The following is a 27,795-nucleotide window of genomic DNA, read 5'->3' on the forward strand; positions in this document are numbered from 1 at the left end:
ACGTAAGGGGCTGTTTGGAGCATGGGATTAGATGAGTTTAAGTGGGATGAGATTAGCGGAACGTAATAATTACGTCGTGTCAGGGATTGTCTGTAATCCCATGGCTTGGAGCCATCCCACCTCGTGTTTGGAAGAGAAGGCCTCTGTAATGGAAACGGATTGGCTACTCACCTTGCCACTACCGGTTGGTGCTTTGTGGGCCCCACCATGATGTATGTGTTTCATCCATGCCGTCCACCCATTCTTTCAGATCATTTTATGGTATGAGCCCAAAAATGAGTTTGATCCAAATCTCTAGTGGACTGCACAGTGTTGATTGAACGCCCACCATTAAAAACTTTTTAGGAGCCACAAAAGTTTTGGATCATGCTGATAACTGTTTTTTCCCTTCATCCAAGTCTTTATGACCTAATCAACAGGTTAGATGTCAAATAACCATTATAGTTGGCCTTAGGAAATTTTTAATGGTGTAATTCAATCACTACTATTTTCCCATGGTGTGGTCCACTTGATATTTATATTTACATCAATTTTGTGATCAAGTCCTAAAATTATATTTCAAAATGGATGAACAATATAAATAAAACACATATATTACGGTGGACACCGCATAACACCAAGCACTAGCATACAAATCCAACGTAGGATTGTAGAAATCCTTTTCTCCGCATAGAATCCAAGGAAGGGCTACCGATCCATCCCAATGTGAGTCCAAACACACCTTGCAATGATCCGTGGGACCTTGAAACTCAGAAAAGGCTATAGAGTTTCAAATCCCTTGTCGTGTTATGTTTCCAGTCACCGGATGAATGACACTGATCGCAGGTTCACATGCAGGCCGCTGGATGACTGGCGCGTGGTGCCCTCCCGTGAGCAGAGTTTATTTGAACGAGGACTCATTCTTCGTTCCACCACACACGCCGACCGACGACTGCGTTGGAATCACGCAACTGGATGACGTGGCGGCTCCAACGTCCTTATCCGACAACCTACCGCCTCAAGAAAAGCGTGTCTAACTCGACCGTCCATCTTTTTCACTTGCCTATCACCACCGTCCATCTGTTCACCGCTTGCCTATAAATAAAGCCAAAGAATCTACTCCCTAGGCGTTCTCCAAAGCAGGTGCCTGCTCCTTGGTTTTCGATCGCCTGATTTCGAGATTTCGAGGTCCTTTTCTGAGTTCCTCAGGAATTCTAGGTGTTTTTTTTTTCGCGATCTCTCTGTTGATGATTCTTTCGGCTTCTGCGGTAGTGATCCGTGCATGAGAATTGATTTTTTAATCTCCTGGGTTTGCTGAGATTGCCTTCCAATCTTGTAGTCAGTTATATATATTTGGGATTTTTTGGTTCTTGAGGGTTTGGAATTGAGACGATCGATCCTTTTAGATTACGGAATTGAGACGATTCTATGATATTTTGGAGGAGTTGAGATTATCAGTGTTGTTTTTATCATCTATGCCGTCTTGCTCTCTCTATCTACATGTATTTTTTTGGTTTTTGAGGGTTTGGAATTGAGATGATCGATCCTTTTAGATTGCGGAATTGAGACGATTCTTCGAGATTTTGGAGTCAAGATGATCGATGTTGCTTTTATTTTCTATGCCGTCTTGCTCTCTCTATGTTTTTATTTCCTTAAATCTTGGGTGTCCGTTCTTCCTGAAGATTTTGGGAGTTTTTTATGGGGCACTCGTCGTTCTTTCTCTTTCATCGCTTCATTTATGTTCTGTAGTTTTTCTTTCAACGATGTTGCGGCAGATCTGATGTGGTTTCCATTGGAGGAGGAAATATTAGTCGTTCGTTAACAAGATCTGCTTGGAGTTGTTGATTGCAACAGATATTCAACCACGGCCTTGTTTCATCTAAGAAAGGGGGTCTTCTTGAGGAGTTTTCCTTCATCTGGATTTTTCTTTTCGTACCGCACTTTTTTGTGAATCTATGTTGAGTGCCTCTTTTGGTTTATTCATTCTTCAGGGAGAGAAAGATTCATTGGGGCCCGCATTAGGAGACAGCGAACTTTCCTATTATTGTAAAAAGGGGTTCTTTCTAATCCTATAAATGTGCTTTGACATTGCTTATTTTGTGTTGTTCGTTTCTGTATGCCTTCAGTATGTTGGAATTTCTAAATGGCTCTGATTTGGATCTCAGGGCTGTGGAATTATCTTTATGCATCAACTAATACAGCAATTTGCAACATGGTTTATCGCTAAAGGGGGTTTCATTGCTCAAAATTTTCTCTTTGGTTCTGTTGGTGTGGTTTTTTGTCAAATTTGTGAAACTACGTGCCATGTTTGGCATTTCAGGTTGCCGATGGCAATGACAATGGACTATCGACAACTATTAGACGCCAACTGTAAGTTGTGAACTTCCAAACAACATAAGGAAGCCCTTTTCTCTTTAGGATAGAATATGGAATGGTTGAGGATCCAACATGTGGGATATGATGATATCTATATATTGATGAATTATGAGCTGTTAGCTTTGCAACTTAACAATGCTAGATATGCTCTTTGGAATAACTTTGTTCTTTTATGGTTTAAGAGGAAGAGGTTGATGTGATTGCTTTCATGCTCTAAGAGAAATAGATGATCAGAAACCATATTTTTTTAACCATATTTTTGGGTCGTGTTATGGTTCCAGAGAAATATATGGCCGATTTGCTTGTCAACTTTTTCCTTACTGGCTTCAGTGAAATGGATGGTCATGATCCTATCAATGATAATTTTGCCGGGTTCTTGGTCTAGATTCTCAACTTCCAATATTTGGTCATATACTGCCATTCCTATGATCAGTATGTTTTCTAGATGTTTATTTGCATCCTCTGGCTGTGATGCAGACTTGCTGAAGAGTTTGGAATTGAGGCGGTCTTCTGAAATTTTTAAGAGTTTGGAAATGAGAAGATTCATGTTCCTACTTGGATGTTTCGCTTGTTTTTACTTTCTACTTGGTTTCTATTCTTGTTAAATTTTTTGGAAATCCATTACCTTACCTGCTTTGCCTTGTAATGATCCGGCTCTTTTGTGATAGACAGGGCCTTTGTTTTGTGAACATTCTGATAGTTGCTTATAGGTAATCGTTCTTTTCTTCCCCCCTCTCATTTGATTTAGTTCTCTGTATGCTATGGCATATTTGATATGAATTTCATTGATGGATTTATATTAGCGTCAACATATTCTGATGGTGGCAAAAGAGGGGTTTCTTTGAGATATGTAAACTTTTCCTACTCTTCCTTTTTTTTTTGTATATATATATATATAAATTTTGCTTTAGGTAGCTAAGTTGTTTTGACATGTTAAGTGTCTCTGTCAGTTTCCTTTTCTTTAGGCAGGCAAGATTTGTGGAGGTGGTGATGGTATGCGTCAATCTGTCTTAAGGGGGTCCTCATGTAAAACTATCATGGGAAGATAACTAGTTTGCAGAAAATTGAAAGCCTATCTACCGATTTGTAGCCCCAAAGAAATCACGGAAGAACACCAATAGAAAGTTTCCCTATACATATAAGTTGTGTAAAAATATCCCTTTTTTATGTTCAAACCATTCCCTTGATTTTTGCAAAACTAGGCTACTCAAAATTTATGGATAACTCCCATTGCCTTTGATGGATGAAACTCTGTAGCCTTACCAATGGATGAAACTCTATAGCCTTACCATTGTGTATATTCTGTCATATGAGGAATATCCTGCTTATGCCCTTACCATTGTGTATATTCTGCCATATAAGGAATATACTGCATATATACCATAAGCATGATTGTTTTATTTGTACACAGAGAGAGACATGCTCTAGGGAGTAACATGAAGAAAACATAGAATCAGTATATATAGGACTTGGTGGTTTGATCCATCATTAGATTCCATAGGATTACATTGTTAGAGTTGCCCTTTATGATTAGCTGATAAAGTGACTGGTGTTGTTTCTTTCATGTTTCCAATATATACACTCTTTTACCTGGCATGGTTTAGGGTTCTCTAACAAGGATGTACTGGAATGGGCTCTTGTATATTCCTTTCTTTGGGTTGTAGCTTTTCCCACATCTTGGCTTTTTTTTTTTTTTTTTGTTTTTGTTTTTGTTTTTTTCCAATAAAATTACCATTACGTTTCATACACATATTATTTGTGTATATATACATATACATATACGTGTGTGTAATATTCCTTTCTTTGGGTTGTAGCTTTTGCACCATCTTGGCCTTTTCTTATGCGTATATATATATATACATACATACATACATACATACATATACATGTGTGTTCTCTCTGTGTGTGTATTCTGTGTATATATGTATGTGTGTGCATACATACCTATGTTTTAAATATCGATGATATCGGCCGATATATTCCACGATATAATTTGTATCCCACTTGTGTGATACGAAACACATAGGTGTTGCTGATATATGCCACATGTTCGATTCAGTGAGCATTTTCAATTTTTGATCCTCATTTTTTGTTGAAATCATGTTAAATCAGTGTCAAATGGTTGCAAATTCATTAGTTCTTCATGTTTTCCATGAAAAATCATGGAGTTTGAGTTTTGATAACGATATCCATTGGTTCTTCATGTTCTCCATTTTTTTTTTTTCCGTCAACCAGCATGTATTCGTTAAGTACTTGTCAACTTTTAGAAAAAATAAAAATCAATTTCAATTAAAATTAATAAAATAATATATATATTTTAAATTTCCCTTCAACCAGTTGCCAATTGAGACTAATTTCGAAGCATTTAGGAGTGACTGATGTTTGATGAAATGATAATCACATACACTCTTAAATGTTATGCAATCAATTTGAATATAATTCCATTAGTTCAGTTAGACAACGCATAGCTTAGGACCCTATACAACAGAAACCTATTAAGTGCACTTCTTTTTTGAAATGTTATGATTTAAAAGTGTGTATTAAGATCTTTTTAAACAATTCCTTGAGTTTTATTGTAAATTCAACCGTTTTCCCAATGTTTCCCCATGTTCCCCAAAAAGTGCAATAAATTATCCAATACAAACGATATATATCGTGCGATAACTGATACGTATATGTATCACAAGGATGTGATATGTAACACGATACTGATATTTTGAACATTGATACATACATATATGTATGTATGTCTATGTGTGTGTGTGTGATATACACATGTACACCATTGTGATCTCACACACACATTGTTGCGATCATGTTTGTTGTGTTTCTGTCATGGTTTCAAAAATAGACGGTCATGATATATTTTTTTTAAATGGTCCCAAAGAAGTAGATGCCAAAATCCTGGTCAATTGTTCAATCCATTAATGAGGACAAGATTGACAACATGTTTTTCGGCTTGCTAGAAGGGGGTTTCATTTCAGAGTTTCATTTCTTTAATTCTGATTGTGGTTTATATTGTCAGTTGTTTGTGAAATCTGTGTGTTTGTCTTTTCAGATTGGTGTGCAATTTTTTGCCGGAAGATGCAACTCCCAAATCATCATAGGGTTGTCATAGAACATGGAATGGTTGAGGATCGAGCATGTGGGACATGATATTTATTCATGAATTGTTTCATGCTTTTTAAGGAACTATACGGTCATTATATATCTTTTTTGGTTCTTTCATGGTTCCAGATAGATATACCTGCAAGATGCTTATCATTTTGGTTCTTGATCGCCTAAGAGAATGAGACGATGATGATCTGTTAACGCTAACATGGATGGTTCTTTGTCTAAATTCAAAACTTTGACTCTGTTCCTTTATTGCAATTATTGCGATCATTGTCTTTACCTCCTCTCTGTCTGTGATGCAGACTTGTCTAGGAATATGGAATTGGGAAGATTTGCACTTGGAAAGTAGGCAACAATGTCTCTTTATGCTTGCGTTATGTTGCTCATCTGGTGTATGCATTTAATATGTTGTCATAGTGGTTCTTATTTGGATCTCAGGGATGTGAGAGTGTTCCATCGAGTAACGAGTACAAGATTGGCAGCATGGCTTGCTGCTTGCTATAAGGGGGTTTCATTGCAGTGTTTTGTTTTGTTTTATTCTGTGGGTGGTTATTTCAGATGTTTGTGAAATCTATTTATCTATTTTGCTTCTTTCATGGTTCCAGATGGATAGACCTACAAAGTCCTTGTCATTTTGGTTCTTGATTGCTTCAGAGAATGAGATGGCGATGATGTATGGAATGCTAATATAGAGGGTTCTTTGTCTAGATTCACAACTACAACTCTCTGTTCCTTTACTGCAATTATTGCGATCATTATGTATTTAGGTCCTCTCTGTCTGTGATGCAGACTTGTCTAGGAATATGGAATTGGGAAGATTTGCACTTGGAAAGTAGGCGGCAATTTGTCTCATTATTAGAGAAGGGGGTTTTCCAAATAATGTTCTTTCTTTATGCATGTGTTATGTTGCTCATCTAGTGTATGAATTTAATATGTTGTCATAGTGGTGTTCTTATTTGAATCTAAAGGATGCGAGTGTGTTCCATCGAGTAAGGATTACAAGATCGGCAGCATGGCTTGGTGCTTGCTATAAGGGGGGCTCGTTGTAGTGTTTTGATTCTTTGATTCTGTTTGTGGTTATTTCAGATTTTTGTGAAATCTATTTATCTTTTTTTGCTTCTTTCATGGTTCCAGATGGATAGACCTGCAATATCCTTGTCATTTTGGTTCTTGATCGCTTCGGAGAATGAGATGGCGATGATCTATCGAATGCTAATATCGAGGGTTCTTTGTCTAGATTCACAACCTCAACTCTTTGTTCCTTTGTTCCTTTACTGCAATTATTGCGACCATTATGTATTCAGGTCTTCTCTGTCTATGATGCAGACTTGTCTAGGATTATGGAATTGGGAAGAGTTGCACTTGGAAAGTAGGTGGCAATTTGTCTCATTATTGGAGAAGGGGGTTTTCCTAAGAATGTTCTCTCTTTATGCATGTGTTATGTTGCTCATCTGGTGTATGCATCCAATATGTTGTCATAGTGTTTCTTATTTGGATCTCAGGGATTCAAGTGTTCCATTGACTAATGAGTACAAGATTGGCAGCATGGCTTGGTGCTTACTATAAGGGGGTCTCGTTGTAGTGTTTTCATTCTTTGATTCTGTTGGTGGTTATTTCAGATGTTTGTGAAATTCATTTATCTTTTTTGCTTCTTTCATGGTTCCAGATAGGTAGACCTGGAAGATCCTTGTCATTTTGGTTCTTGATCGCTTCGGAGAATGAGATGGCGATGATCTATCAAACGCTAATATCGAGGGTTCTTTGTCTAGATTCACAACTTCAACTCTCTGTTCCTTTACTTCAGTTATTGCGATCATTATGTATTTAGGTCCTCTCTGTCTGTGATGCAGACATGTCTAGGAATTTGGAATTGGGGAGATTTGCAGTGGGAAAGTAGGCGGCGATTTGTCTCATTAGGGGTTTTTGCAATGAATGTTCTCTCTTTATGCTTGTGATATGTTACTCATATGGTGTATGCATTTAATATGCTGTCATAATGGTTCTTATTTGGATCTCAGGGACGCGAGTGTGTTCCATCGACAAATTAGTACGAGATTGGCGGCATGCATGACTTGCTGCTTGCTAAAGGGGGTGTCGTTACAGTCCTTCGATTCTTTGATTCAGTTGCTGCTTATTTTAGATGTTTGTGAAATCTGTGTTTGGCTTTTCAGGTTGGCAATGGATTATTGCCGGTTTCAAAAGCTTCATCCCAGCACATAGATGATGGCAAGTCCCAAACAATGTAGGGCTGGTATGTGTTAGGGAAGAGAACATGGAGCGGTTGAGGATCTAGAATGTGGGGTATGATACTCGTTAATTATGAGCCGCACCTTTGAAACTGAATTGCCATTAGCATGAAGGGGTGTGCCTTCGCTGGAGTTGCTCTTTGTGAGCAACTCATTTATTGAGTAATTTTGGTTCTTTCATGGTTTTAAAGTAAATACCCCACTCTGGTCACTTTTGGGCCTTTAGAGAACTAGACGGTCATATCCATAGCCCTCTCTCTCTCTCTCTCTCTCTCCACACACACACACACAAAAAATCAAACGAGGAGAAAAGAAAAAACGAGAAGAAATATTATAGTTAATTTTATTGTTGGAAAGTGTTGGACAGCCAAAATCCTTTGTCAATTTGGTCCTCGATGTCTTCAAAGAATCAAATTGTCATCTTTTACTGCAACTACTGTGATCATTGTGTAATCTGGATGTGTTTGTTTGGGTCCCTCTTGGCTTTGTTGCAGGCTTGTTGAGTTTTTAGGAATTTGGACTTGAGAAAATTCCTGTTTGCACTCAGAATTTGGACTTGAGAAAATATTGTAGAACAGGGTTTCTTAGAAATTTACTTCAGTTATGCTCGTGTTATGTTGTGTACATTTGATATGTTGAGTTTTCTCAGTGGGTCTGGTCTGATTTGGATCTCAGGGCGATATATAATTGGACTATCTATTGATGAGCACACGACAGGCAACATGGTTTATTGCTTGCTTGCGAAAGGGGACGTCTCATTGCAGAGTTTCCTCTATTCTTCATTTCTATGGTTTATTTATATCATCAGATTTCGTGAAATCTACGTGTATGCTTGGCTTTTCAGGTTTAGGCTTGCGATTGATTATTGCAGACCCTAAAGCTTTATCTATCTTACCTGTCAAAAAAAGAAAATAAAAAAAAGAGGGAAAAAAGCTTTATCGATGAAAAGAGAGAGAAGACACCCAACTCCCACAACATATGGTAGTTGTTGATTGCAACAAATATTCAACTGCCGCCTTGGAGGAAGAAATATTAGTCCTTTTTATCAAGATCCTCTCGGAGCTGTTGATTGCAACAGATTCAACCACTGTGTTGTTTTATCTAAGAAAGGGGGTTTCTTTGATGAGTTTTGCTAAATCTGGATTTCTCTTTTGGTAGCTCACATATTTGGTGAATCTATGTTGAGTACCTCTGTTGGTTTCTTCATTCTTCAGGGAGAGCAAGATTTGTGGGGCGTGCATTAAGAAACTGCCACCTTTCCTATGATTGTAGAAGGGTTTTTTTCTACTCCTATAAATGTTCTTTGGCTGTGCTTATTTTGTTTTGCTCGTTTCTATATGTATTCAGTATGTAGGAATTTCTAAGTTGCTCTGATTTGGATCTCAGGGCTGTGGAATCGTCTTTATCCATCAATTAGTACTGGATTTGGCAGCATGGTTTATCGCTAAAGGGGGTTTAGTTGCAGAATTTCTTCTCTTTGGTTCTGTTGTTGTGGTTTGTCAAAATTTCATGAAACTATGTGCCGTGTTTGGCCTTTCAGGTTGTTGTTGGCAATGGCAATGGATTATTGACGACTGTAAGATGCCAAACTGTAAGTTGTGAACTTCCAAACGACATGAGGAAGCTGTTTCGGTTCTCTTTAGGGAAAGATGGAATGGTTGAGGATTGAGCATGTGGGACATGATTATTTCTATATTTGATAAATTATGAGCTGATGCTGTTGAAACTCAATAATGCTTGATTTGCCTTTTGCAAGCAATTTGTTCTTTCATGATTTAGGAGGGATTTTGGTCGTTGTATGGTTCCATAGAAATAGATGGTCAAGATGCTTGCCAAATTTTTTTCCCTTAATGGCTTCAGAGAAAGGGATGGTCATGATCTTATCGAATGATTATTCTGCTGGGTTCTTGGTCTTAGATTCTCAACTTCCAATAATCGGTGCTGCCATTCTTATGATCAGTATGTATTCTAGATGCTTATTTGCACCCTTTGGCTGTGATGCAAACTTGCTGAATGTTTAGGAGTTTGGAATTGAGGTGGTTTTCTGATTATTTTTTCAGAGTTTAGAAATGAGAAGATTCGTGTTCCCACTTGGATGTTTCGCTTGTTTTTACTTTCTACTTGGTTTCTATTTTTGTTAAAAATTTTGGAAATTCTTTACCTTTACCTGTTTTGCCTTGTAATGGTCTGGCTCTTTTGTGATAGACAAGGCCTTTGTTTTGTGAAGATTCTGATAGTTGCTTATAGGCAATTGTTCTCCCCTCCCCCTCCCTTCTCTGAATATGTTGTGGCAGATCTGATTTGAATTTCATTGATGGATTTATATTAGCCTCAACATATTCTGATGGTGGCAAAAGAGGGGTTTATTTGAGATATATGAACTTTTCCCACTCTTTTTAATTTTAATTATTATTATTATTATTATTATTTTTAAATTTGCTTTATGTGGCTGAGTTGTTTTGACATGTGAAGCGTCTCTGTCAGTTTCCTTTTCTTTAGGCAGGCAAGATTTGTGGAAGTTGTGATGGAATCATCAATCTGTCTTAAGGGGGTCCTAATGTTAAACTATCATGGGAAGTTGACTAGTTTGCAGAAAATTTAAAGCCTACCTACCGATTTGTGGCCCCAAAGAAATCACCAAAGAATAAACTAATGTATCGACTCACCAATAGAAAGTTTCCCTATTCATGTAAGTTGTTTACAAATATCCCTTTTTATATTCAAGCTATTCCCTTGATTTATGCAAAACTAGGCTACCCAAAATTTATGGACAACTACCATTGCCTTTGAACTGCTAGAACTTGCATGTGTGGATTGGCAAAAGTGCGAATGTACTTGCCCTATATAGTAGTGGTGAGGATATCTCCCACAATATTTTTAAAACTCTATAAAATAGGAAATAACTCAAATTATTCTCAAAATATGCTGTGTATTGGGGCTCAATACACGGTCATATGGTTTGTGTATATAGCTGGACATGTATATACCCTTACCGTTGTGTATATTCTGCCATATGAGGAATATCCTGCATATACCCTTACCACTGTGTATATTCTGCCATATAAGGAATATTCTGTGTATATACCATCAACATGATTGTTTTATTTGTACACAGAGATGGACATGCTCTAGGGAGTAACATGAAGAAAACGTAAAATCAGTATATATAGGACTTGGATGTTTGATCCATCATTAGATTCCATTTGAGGGTTTACATTGTTAGAGTTGCCGTTTGTGATTAGCTGATAAAGTGACTAGTTTTCGTTCTTACATGCTTCCAATATATACGCTGTTTTACCTGACATGGTTTATGGTGTCTCTAACAGGGATGTATGTTGTATATTCCTTTCTTTGGGTTGTAGCTTTTGCCCCATCTTGGCTTTTTTTTTTTTTTCCCAATAAAATTACCATTACCTTTCATATGCATATAATGTGTATGTATACGTATATGTGTGTGTAATATTCCTTTCTTTGGGTTGCAGCTTTTGCCATGTACACTCTCTCTCACACACACACAGTGTCTCTGTGTGTGCGCGCGCGCGTGTATACACATATACACATGTACACCATTGTGATCTCTCTCTCTCTCTCTCAGAACACCCCCCCCCCCTTGTTGTCATCATGTTTGTTGTGTTTCTGTCATGGTTTAAAAAATAGACGGTCATGATTTTTTTTTTTTTCTTTCTAAATGGTCCCAGAGAAATAGATGCCAAGATCCCTGGTCAATTGTTCGAATCCATTAGTGAGGACAAGATTGACAACCTGTTTTTCGGCTTGCTAAAAAGGGGTTTCATTGCAGAGTTTCAATTCTTTAATTCTGATTGTGGTTTATGTTGTCAGTTGTTTGTGAAATCTGTGTGTTTGTCTTTTCAGATTGGTGTGCAATTGTTTGCCGACTTTTATCCCAGCAAACAGAAGATGCCAACTCCCAAATCAGCATAGGGTTGTCGTAGAGGATGGAATGGTTGAGGATCGAGCATGTGGGACATGATATTTATTCATGAATTGTTTCATGCTTTTTAGGGGACTATATGGTCATGATATATCTTTTTGGTTCTTTCATGGTTCCATATAGATATACATGCAAGATGCTTGCCGTTTTGGTTCTTGATCGCCTCAGAGAATGAGACTTTGATGATAAGTCAACGCTAATATGGATGGTTCTTTGTCTAAATTCACAACTTCGACTCAGTTCCTTTACTGCAATTATTGCGATCATTATATGTCTTTAGCTCCTCTCTCTCTGTGATGCAGACTTGTCTAGGAATATGGAATTGGGAAGATTTGCACTTGGAGAGTAGGCGGCAATTTGTCTCATTATTGGAGAAGGGGTTTTTCCAAAGAATGTTCTTTCTTTTTGCATGTGTTATGTTGCTCATCTGGTGTATGCATCCAATATGTTGTCATAGTGGTTCTTATTTGGATCTCAGGGATTCAAGTGTTCCATTGACTAATGAGTACAAGATTGGCAGCATGGCTTGCCCCTTGCTATAAGGGGGTCTTTTTGCAGTGTTTTGATTCTTTGATTCCGTTGGTGGTTATTTCAGATGTTTGTGAAATCTATTTATCTTTTTTGCTTCTTTCATGGTTCCAGATGGATAGACCTGGAAGATCCTTGTCATTTTGGTTCTTGATCGCTTCGGAGAATGAGATGGCGATGATCTATCAAACGCTAATATCGAGGGTTCTTTGTCTAGATTCCCAACTTCCAACTCTCTGTTCCTTTACTGCAATTATTGCGATCATTATGTGTTTAGGTCCTCTCTGTCTGTGATGCAGACTTGTCTAGGAATATGGAATTGAGAAGATTTGTAATGGGAAAGTAGGCTGCAATTTGTCTCATTATTGGAGAAGGGGTTTTTGCAATGAATGTTCTCTCTTTTTGCTTGTGTTATATTGCTCATATGGTGTATGCATTTAATATGTTGTCCTAATGGTTCTTATCTGGATCTCAGGGACGCTAGTGTGTTCCATCGACAAGTGAGTACAAGATTGGCGGCATGCATGGTTTGCTGCTTGCTGCAAGGGGGTGTCGTTACAGTGCTTCGATTCTTTGATTCAGTTGCTGGTTATTTTAGATGTTTGTGAAATCTATATGTTTGGCTTTTCAGGTTGGCGATGGATTATTGCCGACTTCAAAAACTTCATCCCAGCACATAGAGGATGGAAAGTCCCAAACAATGTAGGGCTGGTACGTGTTAGGGAAGAGAACATGGAGTGAGCGGTTGAGGATCTAGAATGTGGGGTATGATACTTGTTAATTATGAGCCGCACTTTTGAAACCGAACTGCCATTAGCAGGAAGGGGTGTGCCTTCGCTGGAGTTGCTCTTTGTGAGCAACTCATTGAGTAATTTTGGTTCTTTCATGGTTTTAAAGTAAATACCCCACTCTGGTCACTTTTGTGCCTTTAGAGAACTAGATGGTCATATCCATAGCCTCTCTCTCTCCACACACACACACACACACACACACACAAAAACAAAAATTCAAAAGAGGAGAAAAGAAAAAAAGAGAAGAAATATTATAGTTATTTTTATTGTTGGAAAGTGTTGGACAGCCAAAATCCTCTGTCAATTTGGTCCTCAATGTCTTCAAAGAATCAAATGATCATCTTTTACTGCAACTACTGTGATCATTATGTTATCTGGATGTGTTTGTTTGGGTCCCTCTTGGCTGTGTTACAGGTTTGTTGAGTTTTTAGGAATTTGGACTTGAGAAAATTCCTGTTTACACTCGGAATTTGGACTTGAGAAAATGTTGTAGAACAGGGTTTCTTAGAAATTTACTTCAGTTATGCTCGTGTTATGTTGTGTACATTTGATATGTTGAGTTTTCTCAGTGGGGCTGGTCTGATTTGGATCTCAGGGCGATATATAATTGGACTATCTATTGATGAGCACACGACAGGCAACATGGTTTATTGCTTGCTTGCGAAAGGGGACGTCTCATTGCAGAGTTTCCTCTATTCTTCATTTCTATGGTTTATTTATATCATCAGATTTCGTGAAATCTACGTGTATGCTTGGCTTTTCAGGTTTAGGCTTGCGATTAATTATTGCAGACCCTAAAGCTTTATCTATCTTACCTGTCAAAAAAAGAAAATAAAAAAAAGAGAGAAAAAAGCTTTATCGATGAAAAGAGAGAGAAGACACCCAACTCCCACAACATATGGTAGTTGTTGATTGCAACAAATATTCAACTGCTGCCTTGGAGGAAGAAATATTAGTCCTTTTTATCAAGATCCGCTCGGAGCTGTTGGTTGCAACAGATTCAACCACTGCTTTGTTTTATCTAAGAAAGGGGGTTTCTTTGATGAGTTTTGCTAAATCTGGATTTCTCTTTTGGTAGCTCGCATATTCAGTGAATCTATGTTGAGTACCTCTGTTGGTTTCTTCATTCTTCAGGGAGAGCAAGATTTGTGGGGCCTGCATTAAGAAACTGCCACCTTTCCTATGATTGTAGAAGGGGTTTTTTCTACTCCTATAAATGTTCTTTGGCTGTGCTTATTTTGTGTTGCTCGTTTCTGTATGTATTCAGTATGTAGGAATTTCTAAGTTGCTCTGATTTGGATCTCAGGGCTGTGGAATCGTCTTTATCCATCAATTAGTACTGGATTTAGCAACATGGTTTATCGCTTAAGGGGGTTTCATTGCAGAATTTCTTCTCTTTGGTTCTGTTGTTGTGTTTTGTCAAATTTTCATGAAACTACGTGCCGTGTTTGGCCTTTCAGGTTGTTGTTGGCAATGGCAATGGATTATCGACGACTGTAAGATGCCAAACTGTAAGTTGTGAACTTCGAAACGACATGTGGAGGCTGTTTCGGTTCTCTTTAGGGAAAGATGGAATGGTTGAGGATTGAGCATGTGGGACATGATTATTTCTATATTTGATAAATTATGAGCTGATGCTGTTGAAACTCAATAATGCTTGATTTGCCTTTTGCAAGCAATTTGTTCTTTCATGATTTAGGAGGGATTTTGGTCGTTGTATGGTTCCATAGAAATAGATGGTCAAGATGCTTGCCAAATTTTTTTCCCTTAATGGCTTCAGAGAAAGGGATGGTCATGATCTTATCGAATGATTATTCTGCTGGGTTCTTGGTCTAGATTCTCAACTTCCAATAATCGGTGCTGCCATTCTTATGATCAGTATGTGTTCTAGATGCTTATTTGCACCCTCTGGCTGTGATGCAGACTTGCTGAATGTTTAGGAGTTTGGAATTGAGTGGTTTTCTGATTATTTTTTCAGAGTTTAGAAATGAGAAGATTTGTGTTCCCACTTGGATGTTTCGTTTGTTTTTACTTTCTACTTGGTTTCTATTTTTGTTAAAAGTTTTGGAAATTCTTTACCTTTACCTGTTTTGCCTTGTAATGGTCTGGCTCTTTTGTGATAGACAAGGCCTTTGTTTTGTGAAGATTCTGATGGTTGCTTATAGGGAATCGTTCTCCCCTCCCCCTCCCTTCTCTGATTATGTTGTGGCAGATCCAATTTGAATTTCATTGACGGATTTATATTAGCCTCAACATATTCTGATGGTGGCAAAAGAGGGGTTTATTTGAGATATATGAACTTTTCCAACTCTTTTAAATTTTTTAAAATTTTAAATTTTTAATTTTTTTTTAAAATTTGCTTTATGCGGCTGAGTTGTTTTGACATGTTAAGCGTCTCTGTCAGTTTCCTTTTCTTTAGGCAGGCAAGATTTGTGGAAGTTGTGATGGGAGGCATCAATCTGTCTTAAGGGGGTCCTAATGTAAAACTATCATGGGAAGTTGACTAGTTTGCAGAAAATTGAAAGCCTACCTACCAATTTGTTTCCCCAAAGAAATCACCAAAGAATAAACTGATGTATCGACTCACCAATAGAAAGTTTCCCTATTCATGTAAGTTGTTTACAAATATCCCGTTTTATATTCAAGCTATTCCCTTGATTTATGGAAAACTAGGCTAACCCAAAATTTATGGACAACTCCCATTGCCTTTGAACTGCTAGAACTTGCATGTGTGGATTGGCAAAAGTGCGAATGCACTTGCCCTAAATAGTAGTGGTGAGGATATCTCCCACAATATTTTTAAAACTCTATAAAATAGGAAATAACTCAAATTATTCTCAAAATATGCTGTGTATTGGGGCTCAATACACAGTCATATGGTTGTGTATATAGCTGAACATGTATATACCCTTACCATTGTGTATATTCTGCCATATGAGGAATATCCTGCATATACCCTTACCACTGTGTATATTCTGCCATACAAGGAATATCCTGTGTATATACCATCAACATGATTATTTTATTTGTACACAGAGATAGACATGCTCTAGGGAGTAACATGAAGAAAACGTAGAATCAGTATATATAGGACTTGGTTGTTTGATCCATCGTTAGATTCCATTTGAGGGTTTACATTGTTAGAGTTGCCGTTTGTGATTAGCTGATAAAGTGACTAGTTTCGTTCTTTCATGTTTCCAATATATACGCTGTTTTACCTGACATGGTTTATGGTGTCTCTAACAGGGATGTATGTTGTATATTCCTTTCTTTGGGTTGTAGCTTTTGCCCCATCTTGGCTTTTTTTTTTTCCCAATAAAATTACCATTACCTTTCATATGCATATAATGTGTATGTATACATTTACGTATATGTGTGTGTAATATTCCTTTCTTTGGGTTGCAGCTTTTGCGTACCATCTTGGCTTTTTCTTATGTGTACATATATACAATTGTGTTCTGTGTGTGTGTGTGTGTGTGTATTTGTGTTGTGTGTATACATACACGTGTGTGTGTATAGACATATACACATGTACACCCTGTTGTGATCATGTTTGTTGTGTTTCTGTCATGGTTTAAAAAATAGATGTTCATGATTTTTTTTTTTAAATGGTCCCAGAGAAATAGATGCCAAGATCCTTGGTCAATTGTTTGAATCCATTAGTGAGGACAAGATTGACGACATGTTTTTCGGCTTGCTAAAAAGGGGTTTCATTGCAGAGTTTCAATTCTTTAATTCTGATTGTGGTTTATGTTGTCAGTTGATTGTGAAATCTGTGTGTTTGTCTTTTCAGATTGGTGTGCAATTGTTTGCCGACTTTAAAGCTTTATCCCAACAAACAGAAGATGTCAACTCCCAAATCAGCATAGGGTTGTCGTAGAGGATGGAATGGTTGAGGATCGAGCATGTGGGACATGATATTTATTCATGAATTGTTTCATGCTTTTTAGGGAACTATATGGTCATGATCTATCTTTTTTGGTTCTTTCATGGATCCAGATAGATATACCTGCAAGATGCTTGCCATTTTGGTTCTTGATCGCCTCAGAGAATGAGACGGTGATGATATGTCAATGCTAATATGGATGGTTCTTTGTCTAAATTCACAACTTCGACTCTGTTCCTTTACTGCAGTTATCGCGATCATTGTCTTTAGCTCCTCTCTCTCTGTGATGCAGACTTGTCTAGGAATAGGGAATTGGGAAGACTTGCACTTGGAGAGTTGGCATCAATCTCTCATTATTTTAGAAGGGGGTTTTGCAATGAATTTTTTTTTATGCTTGTGTTATGTTTGCTCATCTGGTGTATGCGTTTAATATGTTGTCATAGTGGTTCTTATTTGAATCTCAGGGATGCAGGTGTGTTCCATCGAGTAACGAGTACAAGATTGGCAGCATGGCTTGCTGCTTTCTATAAGGGGGTCTCGTTGCAGTGTTTTGATTCTTTGATTCTGTTGGTGGTTATTTCAGATGTTTGTGAAATCTATTTATCTTTTTTGCTTCTTTCATGGTTCCAGATGGATAGAACTTCGTTGTCCTTGTCATTTTGGTTCTTGATCACTTCGGAGAATGAGATGGCGATGATCTGTCGAATGCTAATATCGAGGGTTCTTTGTCTAGATTCACAACTTCAACTCTCAGTTCATTTACTACAATTATTGCGACCATCATGTATTCAGGTCCTCTCTGTCTGTGATGCAGACTTGTCTAGGAATATGGAATTGGGAAGATTTGCACTTGGAAAGTAGGCGGCAATTTGTCTCATTATTGGAGAAGGGGGTTTTCCAAAGAATGTTCTTTCTTTATGCATGTGTTATGTTGCTCATCTGGTGTATGCATTGAATATGTTGTCATAGTGGTTCTTATTTGGATCTCAGGGATGCAAGTGTTCCATTGAGCAATGAGTACAAGATTGGCAGCATGGGTTGGTGCTTGCTATAAGGGGGTCTCGTTGCAGTGCTTTGATTCTTTGATTCTGTCGGTGGCTATTTCAGATGTTTGAGGAATCTATTTATCTCTTTTGCTTCTTTCATGGTTCCAGAGAGATAGACCTGGAAGATCCTTGTCATTTTGGTTCTTGATCGCTTCGGAGAATGAGATGGCAATGATCTATCAAACACTAATATCGAGGGTTCTTTGTCTAGATTCACAACTTCAACTCTCTGTTCCTTTACTGCAATTATTGCGATCATTATGTATTTAGGTCCTCTCTGTCTGTGATGCAGACTTGTCCAGGAATATGGAATTGGGAAGATTTGCAGTGGGAAAGTAGGCTGCAATTTGTCTCATTATTGGAGAAGGGTTTTTTTGCGATGAATGTTCTCTCTTTATGCTTGTGTTATGTTGTTCATATGGTGTATGCATTTAATATGTTGTCAGAATGGGTTCTTATTTGGATCTCAGGGATGCGAGTGTGTTCCATCGACTAATGAGTACAAGATTGGCAGCATGCATGGCTTGCTGCTTGCTACAAGGGGGTGTCGTTACAGTGCTTCGATTCTTTGATTCAGTTGGTGGTTATTTCAGATGTTTGTGAAATATATGTGTCTGGCTTTTCAGGTTGGCGATGGATTATTGCCGACTTCAAAAGCTTCATCCCAGCACATAGACGATGGCAAGTCCCAAACAGTGTAGGGCTGGTACGTGTTAGGGAAGAGAACATGGAGCGGTTGGGGATCTAGAATGTGGGGGATGATACTCGTTAATTATGAGCCGCGCCTTTGAAACTGAAATGCCATTAGCATGAAGGGGTGTGCCTTTGCTGGAGTTGCTCTTTGTGAGCAACTCATTTATTGAGTAGTTTTGGTTCTTTCATGGTTTTAAAGTAAATACCCCACTCTGGTCACTTTTGTGCCTTTAGAGAACTAGATGGTCATATCCATAGCCTCTCTCTCTCCACAAAAAATAAAAATAAAAATAAAAATAATAAAAAAATCAAAAGAGGAGAAAAGAAAAAAATAGAAGAAATATTATAGTTATTTTTATTGTTGGAAAGTGTTGGACAGCCAAAATCCTTTGTCAATTTGGTCCTCAATGTTTTCAAAGAATCAAATGATCATCTTTTACTGCAACTACTGTTATCATTATGTAATCTGGTTGTGTTTGTGTGGGTCCCTCTTGGCTGTGTTGCAGACTTGTTGAGTTTTTAGGAATTTGGACTTGAGAAGATTCCTGTTTGCACTCGGAATTTGGAAGTAGGCCGCAATTGGTCTCAATATTGTAGATCTGGGTTTCTTATAAATTTACTTCGGGTATGCTCGTGTTATGTTGTGTACATTTGATATGTTGAGTTTTCTCAGTGGGGCTGGTCTGATTTGGATCTGAGGGCGCTATATAATTGGACTATCTATTGATGAGCACATGACTGGCCACATGGTTTATTGCTTGCGAAAGGGGGCGTCTCATTGCAGAGTTTCCTCTATTCTTCATTTCTATGGTTCGTTTATATCATCAGGTTTCGTGAAATCTACGTGTATGCTTGGCTTTTCAGGTTTAGGCTTTCGATTGATTATTGCTGACCCTAATGCTCTATCCATCTTACCTGTAAAAAAAGGATAAGAAAAAAAAGAGAAAAAAGCAAAAAATTGAGAAAAAAGCTTTATCGATGAAAAGAGAGAGAAGACACCCAACTCCCACAACATATGGTAGTTGTTGATTGCAGCAGACATTGAACTGCCGCCTTAGAGGAAGAAATATTAGTCCTTTTTATCAAGATCCGCTTGGAGCTGTTGATTGCAACAGATTCAACCACTGCCTTGTTTTATCTAAGAAAGGGGGTTTCTTTGATGAGTTTTGCTAAATCTGGATTTCTCTTTTGGTAGCTCACATATTTGGTGAATCTATGTTGAGTACCTCTGTTGGTTTCTTCATTCTTCAGGGAGTGCAAGATTTGTGGGGCTTGCATTAGGCGACTGCAACCTTTCCTATGATTGTAGAAGGGTTTTTTTTTCTACTCCTATGAATGTTCTTTGGCCATGCTTATTTTGTGTTTTGCTCATTTCTGTATGTATTCAGTATGTAAGAATTTCTAAGTTGCTCTGATTTGGATCTCAGGGCTGTGGAGTCGTCTTTATCCATCAATTAGTACTGGATTTGACAACATGGTTTATCGCTAAAGGGGGTTTCATTCCAGAATTTCTTCTCTTTGGTTCCGTTGGTGTGTTTGTCAAATTTTGATGAAACTATGTGCCGTGTTTGGCCTTTCAGGTTGTTGTTGGCAATGGCAATGGATTATCTACGACTGTAAAATGCAAAAATGTAAGTTGTGAACTTCCAAACAACATGAGGAAGCTTTTTCGTTTCTTGTTAGGGAAGAAAGATCGAATGGTTGAGGATCAAGCATGTGGGACATAATTATTTCTATATTTGATAAATTATGAGCTGATGCTGTTGAAACTCAATAATGCTTGATTTGCCTTTTGCAATCACTTTGTTCTTTCATGATTTAGGAGGGATTTTGGTCGTTGTATGGTTCCATAGAAATAGATGGCCAAGATGCTTGCCAAATTTTTTATTTTTTTTTCCCCTTAATTGCTTCAGAGAAAGTGATGGTCATGATCTTATCAAATGATTATTTTGCTGGGTTCTTGGTCTAGATTCTCAAATTCCAATATTCGGTACTGCCATTCTTATGATCAGTTTGTATTCTAGATGCTTATTTGCACCCTCTGGCAGTGATGCAGACTTGCTGAATGTTTAGGCGTTTGGAATTGAGGTGGTTTTCTGATTATTTTTAAAGAGTTTAGAAATGAGAAGATTCATGTTCCCACTTGGATGTTTCTCTTGTTTTTACTTTCTACTTGGTTTCTATTTTTGTTAAAATTTTTGGAAATTCTTTACCTTACCTGCTTTGCCTTGTAATGGCCTGGCTCTTTTGTGATAGATAAGGCCTTTGTTTTGTGAAGATTCTGATAGTTGCTTATAGCTAATCATTCTTCCCCCCTCTCATTTGATTTAGTTCTCTGAATATGCTGTTGCAGATCTGATCTGAATTTCATTGATGGATTTATATTAGCCTAAACATATTCTGATGATGGCAAAACTGGGGTTTATTTGAGATATATAAACTTTTCCTACTCTTTTATTTATTTATTTTGCTTTAGGTAGCTAAGTTGTTTTGACATGGTAGGCGTCTCCGTCAGTTTCCTTTTCTTTAGGCAGGCTAGATTTGTAGAGGTTGTGATGGTAGGCATCAATCTGTCTTAAGGGGGTCCTAATGTAGAACTATCATGCGAAGTTGACTATTTTGAAGAAAATTGAAAGCCTACCTACTGATTTGTAGCCCCAAAGAATAAACTGATGTATCGACTCACCAATAGAAAGTTTCCCTATTCATGTTAGTTTTGTACAATTATCCCTTTTTATATTCAAGCCATTCCCTTGATTTATGCGAAAATAGGCTACCCAAAATTTATGGACAACTCCCATTGCCTTTGAACTGCTAGAACTAGCATGTGTGGATTGGCAAAAGTGCGAATGCACTAAATAGGAGTGGTGAGGATATCTCCCACAATATTTTTAAAACTCTATAAAATAGGAAATAACTCAAATTATTCTCAAAATCTGCTGTGTATTGGGGCTCAATACACGGTCATATGGTTGTGTATATAGCTGAACATGTATATACCCTTACCATTGTGTATATTCTGCCATATGAGGAATACCCTGCATATACCCTTACCACTGTGTATATTCTGCGATAAAAGGAATATCCTGCCATAAAAGGAATATACCCTTACCATTGTGTATATTCTGCCATATGAGGAATACCCTGCATATACCCTTACCACTGTGTATATTCTGCCATAAAAGGAATATCCTGCGTATATACCATCAACATGATTGTTTTATTTGTACACAGATAGACATGCTCTAGGGAGTAATATACACAGTGGGTCCTAATGTAGAACTATCATGCGAAGTTGACTATTTTGAAGAAAATTGAAAGCCTACCTACTGATTTGTAGCCCCAAAAAGAATAAACTGATGTATCGACTCACCAATAGAAAGTTTCCCTATTCATGTTAGTTTTGTACAATTATCCCTTTTTATATTCAAGCCATTCCCTTGATTTATGCGAAAATAGGCTACCCAAAATTTATGGACAACTCCCATTGCCTTTGAACTGCTAGAACTAGCATGTGTGGATTGGCAAAAGTGCGAATGCCCTAAATAGGAGTGGTGAGGATATCTCCCACAATATTTTTAAAACTCTATAAAATAGGAAATAACTCAAATTATTCTCAAAATCTGCTGTGTATTGGGGTTCAATACACGGTCATATGGTTGTGTATATAGCTGAACATGTATATACCCTTACCATTGTGTATATTCTGCCATATGAGGAATACCCTGCATATACCCTTACCACTGTGTATACCCTGCCATAAAAGGAATATCCTGCCATAAAAGGAATATACCCTTACCATTGTGTATATTCTGCCATATGAGGAATACCCTGCATAAACCCTTACCACTGTGTATATTCTGCCATAAAAGGAATATCCTGCGTATATACCATCAACATGATTGTTTTATTTGTACACAGATAGACATGCTCTAGGGAGTAACATGAAGAAAACTTAGAATCAGTATATATAGGACTTGGTGGTTTGATCCATCATTAGATTCCATTTGAGGGTTTACATTGTTAGAGTTGCCCTCTGTGATTAGCTGATAAAGTGACTAGTTTTCGTTCTTTCATGTTTTCAATATATACGCTGTTTTACCTGACATGGTTTATGGTGTCTCTAACAGGGATGTATGTTGTATGTTCCTTTCTTTGGGTTGTAGCGTTTGCCCCATCTTGGCTTTTTTGTTTTTTCCCAATAAAATTGCCATTACCTTTCATACGCATATAATGTGTATATATACATAAACGTATATGTGTGTGTAATATTCCTTTCTTTGGGTTGCAGCTTTTGCACACCATCTTGGCTTTTTCTTATGTGTATATATATGCAATCATGTTGTGTGTGTGTGTGTGTGTGCGCGTGCGCGTGTATACACATGTACACCATTGTGATCTCTCTCTCTCTCTCTTTCACACACACACCCACACACACACCCTGTTGTGATCATGTTTGTTGTGTTTCTGTCATGGTTTAAAAAATAGACGGTCATGATATATATATATATATATATATATTTGTAAAAAATAGCCCTAGAGAAATAGATGCCAAGATCCCTGGTCAATTGTTCGAATCCATCAGTGAGGACAAGATTGACAACATGTTTTTCAGCTTGCTAAAAGGGGGTTTCATTGCAGAGTTTCAATTCTTTAATTCTGATTGTGGTTTATGTTGCCAGTTGTTTGTGAAATCTGTGTGTTTGTCTTTTCAGATTGGTGTGCAATTGTTTGCCGACTTTAAAGCTTTATCCCAGCAAACAGAAGATGCCAACTCCCAAATCAGCGTAGGGTTGTCGTAGAGGATGGAATGGTTGAGGATCGAGCATGTGGGACATGATATTTAGTCATGAATTGTTTCATGCTTTTTAGGGAACTATACGGTCATGATCTATCCTTTTTGGTTCTTTCATGGATCCAGATAGATATACCTGCAAGATGCTTGCCATTTTGGTTCTTGATCGCCTCAGAGAATGAGACGGTGATGATATGTCAACGCTAATATGGATGGTTCTTTGTCTAAATTCACAACTTCTACTCTGTTCCTTTACTGCAATTATTGCGATCATTATGTCTTTAGCTCCTCTCTCTCTGTGATGCAAACTTGTCTAGGAATATGGAATTGGGAAGATTTGCACTTGGAAAGTAGGCAACAATTGTCTCATTATTATAGAAGGGGATTTCACAATGAATTTCTTTATGCTTGTGTCATGTTTGCTTATCTGGTGTATGCATTTAATATGTTGTCATAGTGGTTCTTATTTGGATCTCAGGGATGCAAGTGTGTTCCATCGAGTAACGAGTACAAGATTGGCAGCATGGCTTGCCGCTTGCTATAAGGGGGTCTCGTTGCAGTGTTTTGATTCTTTGATTCTGTTGGTGGTTATTTCAGATGTTTGTGAAATCTACTAATCTTTTTTGCTTCTTTCATGGTTCCAGATGGATAGACCTTCATTGTCCTTGTCATTTTGGTTCTTGATCGCTTCGGAGAATGAGATGGCAATGATCTGTCGAATGCTAATATCGAGGGTTCTTTGTCTAGATTCACAACTTCAACTCTGTATTCATTTACTGCAATTATTGCAACCATTATGTATTCAGGTCCTCTTTGTCTATGATGCAGACTTGTCTAGGAATATGGAATTGGGAAGATTTGCACTTGGAAAGTAGGCGGCAATTTGTCTCATTATTGGAGAAGGGGGTTTTCCAAAGAATTTTCTTTCTTTACGCATGTGCTATGTTGCTCATCTGGTGTATGCATCGAATATGTTGTCATAGTGGTTCTTATTTGGATCTCAGGGATGCGAGTATTCCATTGAGCAATGAGTACAAGATTGGCAGCATGGGTTGGTGCTTGCTATAAGGGGGTCTCGTTGCAGTGTTTTGATTCTTTGATTCTGTTGGTGGCTATTTCAGATGTTTGTGGAATCTATTTATCTTTTTTGCTTCTTTCATGATTCCAGAGGGAGAGACCTGGAAGATCCTTGTCATTTTAGTTCTTGATCGCTTCGGAGAATGAGATGGTGATGATCTATCAAACACTAACATCGAGGGTTCTTTGTCTAGATTCACAACTTCAACTCTCTATTCCTTTACTGCAATTATTGCGATCATTATGTATTTAGGTCCTCTCCGTCTGTGATGCAGACTTGTCTAGGAATATGGAATTGGGAAGATTTGCAGTGGGAAAGTAGGCGGCAATTTGTCTCATTATTGGAGAAGGGGTTTTTGCAATGAACGTTCTCTCTTTATGCTTGTGTTATGTTTGCTCATATGGTGTATGCATTTAATATGTTGTCATAATGGTTCTTATTTGGATCTCAGGGACGCGAGTGTGTTCCATTGACTAATGAGTACAAGATTGGCAGTATGCATGGCTTGCCGCTTGTTACAAGGGGGTGTCGTTACAGTGCTTCGATTCTTTGATTCAGTTGGTGGTTATTTTAGTTGTTTGTGAAATCTATTTGTTTGGCTTTTCAGGTTGGCGATGGATTATTGCCGACTTCAAAAGCTTCATCCCAGCACATAGATGATGGCAAGTCCCAAACAATGTAGGGCTGGTATGTGTTAGGGAAGAGAACATGGAGCGGTTGGGGATCTAGAATGTGGGGGATGATACTCGTTAATTATGAGCCGCACCTTTGAAACTGAACCACCATTAGCATGAAGGGGTGTGCCTTTGCTGGAGTTGCTCTTTGTGAGCAACTCATTTATTGAGTAGTTTTGGTTCTTTCATGGTTTTAAAAGTAAATACCCCACTCTGGTCACTTTTGTTCCTTTAGAGAACTAGACGGTCATATCCATAGTTATTTTTATTGTTGGAAAGTGTTGGACAGCCAAAATCCTTTGTAAATTTGGTCCTCAATATCTTCAAAGAATCAAATGATCATCTTTTACTGCAACTACTGTTATCATTATGTAATCTGGATGTGTTTGTTTGGGTCCCTCTTGGCTGTGTTGCAGACTCGCTGAGTTTTTAGGAATTTGGACTTGAGAAGATTCCTGTTTGCACTCGGAAGTTGGAAGTAGGCGGCAATTGGTCTCAATATTGTAGATCCGGGTTTCTTTGAAATTTACTTCGGTTATGCTCGTGTTATGTTGTGTACATTTGATATGTTGGGTTTTCTCAGTGGGGCTGGTCTGATTTGGATCTCAGGGCGGCTATATAATTGGACTATCTATTGATGAGCACATGACTGGCAACATGGTTTATTGCTTGCGAAAGGGGGCGTCTCATTGCAGAGTTTCCTCTATTCTTCATTTCCATGGTTTGTTTATATCATCAGATTTCGTGAAATCTACGTGTCTGCTTGGCTTTTCAGTTTTAGGCTTGCGATTGATTATTGCTGACCCTAATGGCTTTATCCATCTTACCTGTAAAAAAAGGATAAGAAAAAAAAGAGAAAAACACAAAAAAGAGAGAACAAAGCTTTATCGATGAAAAGAGAGAGAAGACACACAACTCCCACAACATATGGTAGTTGTTGATTGCAGCAGATATTCAACTGCCTCCTTGGGAGGAAGAAATATTAGTCCTTTTTATCAAGATCCACTCGGACCTGTTGATTGCAACAGATTCAACCACTGCCTTGTTTTATCTAAGAAAGGGGGTTTCTTTGATGAGTTTTGCTAAATCTGGATTTCTCTTTTGGTAGCTCACATATTTGGTGAATCTATGTTGAGTACCTCTGTTGGTTTCTTTATTCTTCAGGGAGAGCGAGATTTGTGGGGCCTGCATTAGGAGACTGCAACCTTTCCTATGATTGTAGAAGGGTGTTTTTCTACTCCTATGAATGTTCTTTGGCCGTGCTTATTTTGTGTTTTGCTCGTTTCTGTATGTATTCAGTATGTAGGAATTTCTAAGCTGCTCTGATTTGGATCTCATGGCTGTGGAATCATCTTTATCCATCAATTAATGTAGGATTTGGCAGCATGGTTTATCGATAATTGGGTGTTAATTGTGGTTCCGTTGGTGCGTATCTTTTGTCATTAATTTTTTTATTTTATATATATATTTTTTTTGTGAAATTAGGTGCCGTGTTTCATCCTTCAGGTTGTCATTGGCAATAGCAATGGATTTTCGATGACCGTAAGTTGCGAAATGTAAGTTGTGAACTTCCAAACAACATAAAGAAGCTGTGGAATAGTTGAGGATCCAGTGTATGGGACATGATGATATCTATATATTGATGATTTATGAGCTGCTGGCTTTGAAACTCAATTATGCTAGATATGGCTCTTGCAATTAGTATGTTCTTTCTTGGTTCAAGAGGTAAAGATTGATGTGATTGCTTTCATACCTTCAGAGAACAAAATGGTCACAATTTATATTCTTTGGTTCCAGAGAAATAGATGGCCAAGATGCCTGTCAAAATTTTCCTTAATATCTTCAGAGAAACAGATGGTCATGGTCTTTATCAATGATAATAATATTGTCTTCTGGGTTCTTGGTCTAGATTCTCCACTTCCAATATCCAGTGAGAGGTATGTGTCTTCTGAATCCTAACCTTGTATAATCTACAAAAGAGGGTATGTGTCTTCCCAACATCCGTCTCCTTTGCATGCAGGGTACTGAATCCGTAGACCATCTCTTGCATTGCCCACATACTAGCCAGATTTGGTTCCAGATTTTGAGATCTTTTAAGTGCAATGGTGCTGCCCTTAGTCAGTGCTGCAACTATTATGGGTGTGGCTTGGAGTGCATCTTACCAAAGGTCAAGCTGCCCATGTGGAGGTTATGCCTCCTTGCTAGTCTGTGGAATATTTGGGGAGAACATGATGCTTGGTGTTTCGACAACGCCCACAATTTGGAGGCTATGCCTGCTTGGTAGTCTGTGGAATGTTTGAGAACATAACGCGTGGTGTTTCGACAATGCCCACAACTTGGGAGGTTATGCCTGCTTGCTAGTCTGTGGAATATTTGGGGAGAACAATGCCCACAACTTGGAGGTTATGCCTGCTTGCTAGTCTGTGGAATATTTGGGGAGAATGTAACGCTTGGTCGACAATGCCCACAATTTATGGGATGAGATGCCTTTTGAGTGGGCCGTGGTTCTTCTGAACATTGACTTGAATGTAGCTTGCTCTATTCTGTTAACTCAATATCCTGTATTTTGTTTTTTGGCTGGCTTATGCTGGTCCAATTTTTAATAAAATTCCATCCATAGCTCTTCCAAAAAAAAAA

The 27,795-nt window shown here is 38.0% G+C and overlaps 1 protein-coding gene and 1 long non-coding RNA gene across 44 annotated transcripts; one reads left to right on the plus strand and one right to left on the minus strand.

The window, feature by feature from the left end:
• The first annotated feature begins 873 nt into the window (after window positions 1–873).
• On the plus strand, window positions 874–27,795 carry LOC131253089 (uncharacterized). Of its 43 annotated transcripts, XR_009174848.1 has the most exons (12): window positions 1,096–2,349; window positions 2,637–3,065; window positions 3,159–3,205; window positions 3,306–3,497; window positions 5,597–5,814; window positions 5,908–6,301; window positions 17,316–20,242; window positions 23,152–23,756; window positions 23,885–24,140; window positions 24,235–26,583; window positions 26,665–27,095; window positions 27,179–27,795. XR_009174848.1 is itself a non-coding variant. In XM_058253922.1 (3 exons), exons 1-3 carry the CDS (start codon window positions 23,799–23,801, stop codon window positions 24,472–24,474), a joined length of 486 nt encoding a protein of 161 aa, XP_058109905.1. In that variant the 5' UTR covers window positions 23,773–23,798; the 3' UTR covers window positions 24,475–25,222. The 43 variants fall into 43 exon arrangements, 1 of the variants encoding a protein (XP_058109905.1); XR_009174840.1 differs by having other exon boundaries at window positions 2,637–3,497; window positions 5,908–6,142; window positions 6,259–6,301; XR_009174841.1 differs by having other exon boundaries at window positions 2,637–3,205.
• LOC131253091 (uncharacterized) lies at window positions 19,601–22,750 on the minus strand. Its single transcript, XR_009174880.1, has 2 exons — window positions 22,631–22,750; window positions 19,601–19,664 (listed from the first exon to the last, which is right to left on the minus strand). It is a non-coding gene; the product is annotated as an uncharacterized LOC131253091 (long non-coding RNA).

The sequence above is a fragment of the Magnolia sinica genome, chromosome 8 (assembly GCF_029962835.1).
Source record: "Magnolia sinica isolate HGM2019 chromosome 8, MsV1, whole genome shotgun sequence".
NCBI lineage: Eukaryota > Viridiplantae > Streptophyta > Magnoliopsida > Magnoliales > Magnoliaceae > Magnolia > Magnolia sinica.